This window comes from Pinus tabuliformis, chromosome 3_2, assembly GCF_031772625.1.
Source record: "Pinus tabuliformis cultivar Carrire ecotype Pingquan chromosome 3_2, CPIR1, whole genome shotgun sequence".
Lineage (NCBI taxonomy): Eukaryota > Viridiplantae > Streptophyta > Pinopsida > Pinales > Pinaceae > Pinus > Pinus tabuliformis.
The window spans coordinates 174,057,460-174,064,152 of NC_142302.1; the positions used below are offsets into that span (position 1 = coordinate 174,057,460).

Genomic DNA, 6,693 nt, shown 5'->3' on the forward strand with positions numbered 1-6,693 from the left:
AATTAATTCTAAATTAAATTGATATCATAATAATTATATATAATATACTCTATACATTATATAGGTTTCCAAATCCCACATGTCTCATAGCCGGTAGGAATAACCAATTTTATTGAAAATCAACTTGCGGCGTGCGAATCGTGTTATGTTACTTAGCTTTCAGAACTTTGACATATTCAATCATTTCTATAATAAAACTTCCATCAAAACCAAAGTATGACATGTGGATCGAAACTCCAAGATTTTTAATGTTTGAATTTAAAAATTTTAGTAAATTTTAGTGAATTCTCTCTTTTCTTTTTTATTTATAAATGTTCGTTATTGCTTTATTGTCTATATATTTACAATTATAATGGTTATAATAACATACATTTTAATATATATTTTAATATATTCATTTTTAAGCCGTAAGGCGTTTCCCTGTGAGATTAATTCCCCTCTCTGCCTACCTGTCATCTTGTAAGCCACAGGATTATATGTTAGACGATTGCAACAATTTCAGCCGTTGATCGTTGATTCAAAAGGGTTGCCCAAACGGTTTGGGCGTTTCATTTTTTCATTTGGCATCGAATAGTTTCATCCGGGCAGCAGGGTTTGTGCCTAACTGTTCATCATTTTGTGCTGTTATTGCCGCCTATGGAAGATTGGATCGAGCTGCATCGAATAGTTTCATCCGAGCAGCAGGGTTTGTGCCTAACTGTTCATCATTTTGTGCTGTTATTGCCGCCTATGGAAGATTGGGTCGAGCTGCAGAGGCAGAGAAAACGTTTGAAAAGATGGTTAAAGCAGGTGTGGAGCCAGATGTTTTTGTTTATGGTGCCTTGATAAATTCATTTGCTGAAGCTGGATGTGTGGAAGAAGCTGTACGTTACTTTCAAATAATGCAAAATGCTGGTTTTGCAGGGAACTCTGTGGTGTAGACATTGGTCATTCCCTCCTCCAATATAAATTAAGGCTTCGAAAACAGACTGCAAGCTTTGGGTTTTTGAAGTGGGAAGTTTTGATATTTCCGCTTCACAATAATAAGAGTAATTAGGGTTTTGATATTTTATTTTGTATGACAAGAGAAAAGATGGGCATTATGGATGCTACTATTGTTGTTTCACCAGATAGATATGCACTTGTATTCGACAGATACTGAATCTGTCAATTTTTCTCTTCATATTCTGGTCAGAGATTAGTTACATCTTATTTAGCATAAAGCATTTCCCACTAATGGCTTCGTTCAGTATAGATTAAGGCTTTGAAGGCAGTCTACAAGCTATTGGGTTTTGAAGTGGGAAGTTTTAATGTTTCTGCTTCACAACAGGAAGGGTATTCAGGGTTTTGATTTTTTAATTTGTATGACAAAAGCAGAAGAGCGCATTATGGATGCTATTATTGTTGTTTCAGAAGATCAATCAGGGTCATCAGGTAGGTAACTTGCTCTGTCTCTGGACAGCTTTTATTTATTTATTTTTTCAGTTTTAACAACATTGCTGCATGTTAGAGTATATAACCCCTTTTTATTTCAGATTTGTTCATGTTATTGATTATGTTAGTTTTGTGATAAATGTGCAGACTGTGATGTCCTGTTTGGCACAAGCAAAGCAGCAAAATGGTTCCGAGGATTGACTAAGATGAGAAATGATCAACTTCCTTTCCAGGCAAAAGTCTTACCACAGAATTTGGATACCCGCCTAAAGGCTAAAACTTGGCAGAGTAGGAGATAATTTTTTAGTGATGTTCAAGGTATCAAGTACAAAAACTAAGGTACTTTTTGTTTGGTTGCATTTTGAATGCTAAATATCTGGATAAAGTTCTGAAATCGAGTCATCTTTCAGTCCTTGTGAGTTGAAAAAGTCTTTTTATTTGATTACAAAATCATGTACTGGGAACAAATTATTTATTTCTCCTCTGTTAATATAGTTGAAAGCAGAGCTTTTCGTCTGATATAGGTTGTGTTTTACGAATTGTAAAAAATGAATGGATAAAGGAATAGATTTATTGTTTTTATGACCAAATTGGTCTGGCAGACCTTCCAGATACATATTCCTTTACGTGACAAGTTCATATTCCATGATTTGATATTTATGTTTGAGGAGTTCTCTAATAAGGTTTGAGAGTGAGTCTTGTTTCTCTTTCTGTAGTAGATTTTGGATGTGGTGATATTGAAATGAAATAATTCTGAGTCTCCAGTTCTTTTGTTGACAGGGCTTCTGTGTAAGGTGGTGGAGGGAGCAGAATAAGAAGAAGAAGAAAAGTGTTCAGAGGCTCGTGGCATCCGGGCAGCTTGAATTCATGTAATTTGGCTATTTTTTGAAATCTCTGAACTGAGATAAAAGTGTGTTTGTGCTATATATTGCGCTAGATATACATGAGGTTCTATTTCACTATAGTGAGTGTTTTAAATTCTAAAGCTGCTGACACAGTGATTTTACTGTTCTCTCTATTGCTGTCTACAAATGGGGGTTATGTTATGCACGATGAAGCAACTGCCCTGTAATATGTGGACATGACAGATCAAACAACTCTGGGGCACATATTTCTTAAGATGGAATTTGGCATTGTACCTCACACTAGATGAAAAGTAGATCTGTTTGGGCACTCGGTCGTTCAAGCTTATCTTCTATCTGCTGAGGTTTGTTGGTGGTCTTCCCTGTCTTCCTTTTTCTAGAATTTTGCTTCACGAACCCTGGAAACTGATTATAAACTGATTATATTGCATATCCTGATCCTTATTGGAAATCATGGCTTTGGAATCCCCACAACCATATATATGAAAAAACATGTATATATATATATATATATATATATGGAAATGCATCTTACATTTCATTAATGAACTGAAAAAAATTATACAGGATGGAGCATTGATCATGGCATGCCAACTTTGGCTCAACCTCAAAAGGATCTACATTTCCTGTAAATATTTATCATGTCTGAAATCTAGATAAACATCTTTGATCCATGATATTTAACCAGGAGAGAATGCTTTTGAACAATCTGAAAGTTAACAAGAATAAGAAATTTGTACAAACTGGAAAAAAAAAATCTACGCACAGCTAGAAAATATTCCCTTTATATATTAATTTTTTGAACAAAGATTATTGGATCCTATCTAAAGTCTCTCAAGATTATTGGATCCTATCTAGTTAGATATTTCTTGGCTCTTTGACACAGCACATGATCCATCTATAAGGGTTTTGATACAAAACGTAATCCTTATCAGAAAGATCGATGCACTAACAAGTGGCCATGATTCAATGGTGAGGACATAATGCCCGACAAGAAGATGCTTCCATGAACCTGTTGAAAAGTTTTTGTAACTTAGCCCAAACCTCTTCCCTTAGCATGGAGGTATGATATGTCCTTATACAATGCTCATAAAATTGCATATGTGAGCACCATATGACCAATGGAGTTCTTAATTACAAAAGGGTTTGAGTTGTTATTTTGTTATTCTGGTTTTAGTTACATTCAACAGAAAATAAATTTTGTTTTGATTTGTGTAAAATAAATCTTTTATTGCAGGCATTATTGGAATAAAGAAAATGATTATTTTTGCATGAGGTGCCAAGTGTCACTATTGAAAATTTCTATAAAAGAGGGAGAAAGTTAGTGAGAAAGGGACTTTTTGAACACCCTACTATTGAATTAATATCCTAATGACATTGTGTACTTAGAGTAATTATCAATATTTGTGGTGATTTTAGTAAAAATGGAGGTCATGTTCTTCTGTTCATCTCCTAAATGGGTATTGAATTCCTTCTTCATCATAATGTTTGTAAGATTTATTTCTTTTTTTCGTAGGCTTTGGTGTCCTACTTTTGTAAGATTTATTTCTTTCTTTTGTAGGCTTTTGCTTTTAATTCCTACCTTTATGAGCTACAGTGCTTTAAAGGAAACTAGTCTTAGCCTTTTTCTCGATCTAGGTGGTTTGTAAGGAATAAAAATAAGATGTGACATACCTTAGTAGATGTTGTTACCTTTTTTTCCAGCTAGGCATACTTATATTTGTTCCTTAATGTTATTGCATCTAGGGTTAAATTAGAAAAGAACTTACTAATCTCTAAAATTTTAAATGCATACAATTACGGTTGTGAAAGCATACACTTGATTCTTCTTTACCTTCACTATGTTAAGACAATTTAGGTACATATAGGTTATAGTTTTAATGTTATAGTTAACGTGTTAGGTATTAAAGTTTATGTCTTGTAACATTTTAGGAGTTACAATGTGTTTATGATGAGAGTGTACTAGGGGTCATAATTTTTAGAATTCCTTGTGTTAAAAATCATATTGCACTATGGTTTACTTAATAATAGAGTTATTCCCTTAAGGATTATAAGGTAATAAATGCCATTTTTTCTTAATGGTAATAGTGGTTAGAAGTTGCATTTTGGAAGGGTTTGCAATTCTCCAAGAGTGATCAAAGTATATTATGGTTTATATGGGATATGGGACATATAAGTATTTTGACTTTCATAATGGTTTTTGGTTGAGACACATATTGTATTTGATATTATAGTGACCATAGTGGTGAAAGGTTACATTAAGAAAGGGAAACAATTAGTGGGGCTAATATATAGTGCAATACATATGAATATCTAATAATAAATTCATTATAAGTATTTTTATTCTTTACGAAAGTATTTTTTGTTGTATTTGTTTTCTTTAATTTTTGCCTTAGGGCGTTTCCTTTGCAACATCTGATACAAATGCTAGTTAATTCTTTTAATAAAGTTAAAGTAAATATATTCACATTTTGTACATTATTACGGCACAAAAGATTCAATTTTGTAATATTTTATTTGGTTGGTTTAGTGATCTTACGATGGACAAAATAAATTATAAAATATATACATTAATTATAATTATTTTATTATAATAATATATTACAATATTTTTACAAATGATTTACGTTTTTTTCACTACCCACATGTGAAGTACAATATCTAATGTGACGTGGTATCACATTATTTCACCTTAACCTTTTTCGCGATATAGATCTCAACCAAAAGTAGAAGACAAATAACCAATGTGATCGGATGTAAAAATTGGGGTGATGTGGTAATTGAAGGCGCCACATCACCTTATTTTGGTTGTCCAGAGAATGTCGTCGTGAATGTGAAAGATAACAATGTGAAGATAAAATTCAAGCAAGCATCGTGATCATTGCAGCAACCATAATGAAGGGCATGCCAAACATGTTCAAATATCAAATAATCAAAAGCTCCAAAGACCAGCAAGAAGGTCAATAAAGAAGGGAGTCTTCCAAAATGGATGGTAAAGGAAAAACAAACAAACCAAAACCTAATGCAAGTAAGGAAATTCAATAAGGGTCCCCATGATTATATTGAAAATACTGCAGGGGGTTTGTGGCCAACAACAAATACCCTCCTATATCACTGGGCTGTTAATAGAGCTTAAAAGCCTAATGGTACCTAGAATTTCTAAAGCTTGAGTCCCCTTACTCCCACTGAATAGAATACCCTGGTCAGGTAGATAGTCTGCAGCTCTGAGTGTATTGTAGAAAATCATGTAGATTCACAAGCTAATGCAATTTGCTAAAGCAAGAGACAAGAATCTACTTCTACTCTTTACAATGGAAGCCCATAAACATCGAGCAAACAATCATCAATAGAGGAAGAGAATCAAAGGCACATAATACAATAAAGATTTGGGGAAAGGCACAACTCAAAACCCCACTATCTGTTTTGTATTAATCCAGAAAATCAAGATGAAATTACAATGCTTGTTCTCTCAAGAACAATCCCAGCACTCAGCAAATTCAATCTCCAAATCATAAGCAAACTCAAGGCCAAAGCTTAGGGAATTCACAAGCTCTCCAAGTCTCTATTCCAATGTGTAATTCCTATGAAGGATAGCTTGTATTTAAAGGGAAATAAAGCCTCCTAAAATAGTGCAATCCCTCAAGGATCGGTTCCTGAATGCATGCACTATCAGTGCAACTCGGAAAAATCTAAAACAAATAGTACACTGTCCCTGCACTCTAGTCTCAACTAGGTCTTTCTCATAATCAACATGCATGAGTTTCTGATGAGTAAATATTCAGTTAACTGGAGTAGCACTAGTGGAGTTCATTAGTGTCACCACTGACTGTTAACTCACTATTAGTTCTCTTAATCAGTTTGATAACTAATTTAACTGAACTAACTCATGAAATTGAGTCTTCTATTTGACAACTCACAATTAACTCACACTGGACTCCTACAAAGTAGGGAGAACATATACATGACTTCCAAAAGACTTCCAACTTGAAGTTCCTAAGTTAAGTAAGTTTAATAAACTTATTTTAACTATTTTAAGTTGCTACGAAAATAGAATTCGAATTTAATTCACAGTTTAATTCAAGGACAAATTAAACTAGAATTTCTTATTGTCATTTCTCAACACTCCCTCTCAACAAGAAATGGATTATCACCTACACCGATCCTATCTCTGTGAAGCTCGAATTTACATCTTGACAATGCCTTTGTCAAGATGTCAACATCTTTCTCCTTCATGGGAATGTAATCTAACAACATGATTTGTCTCAATACACAATCTTTGAGATGATGATACCAGATATCAATATGCCTAGATCGATCATGAAAGACTACATTTTTAGAGAGTTTGATACAATTTTTATTATCACAATAAATCATTGTCGGATCCATCTGCTGACCACAAACCAACCAGGATCTTCCT

The 6,693-nt window shown here is 33.6% G+C and overlaps 1 protein-coding gene across 15 annotated transcripts; it reads left to right on the top strand.

Moving 5' to 3' along the window:
• The first annotated feature begins 455 nt into the window (after positions 1 to 455).
• Positions 456 to 3,548, top strand: LOC149180349 (alpha-mannosidase At3g26720-like). Of its 15 annotated transcripts, none has more exons than XM_089416056.1 (6): positions 456 to 926; positions 1,357 to 1,413; positions 1,561 to 1,752; positions 2,194 to 2,282; positions 2,412 to 2,620; positions 3,212 to 3,548. In XM_089416056.1, exons 1-3 carry the CDS (start codon positions 848 to 850, stop codon positions 1,710 to 1,712), a joined length of 288 nt encoding a protein of 95 aa, XP_089272182.1. In that variant the 5' UTR covers positions 456 to 847; the 3' UTR covers positions 1,713 to 1,752; positions 2,194 to 2,282; positions 2,412 to 2,620; positions 3,212 to 3,548. The 15 variants fall into 15 exon arrangements, with proteins under 15 accessions (XP_089272182.1, XP_089272184.1, XP_089272185.1 ...); XM_089416058.1 differs by having other exon boundaries at positions 2,472 to 2,620; XM_089416059.1 differs by having other exon boundaries at positions 2,502 to 2,620.
• The last annotated feature ends 3,145 nt before the right edge of the window (positions 3,549 to 6,693 follow it).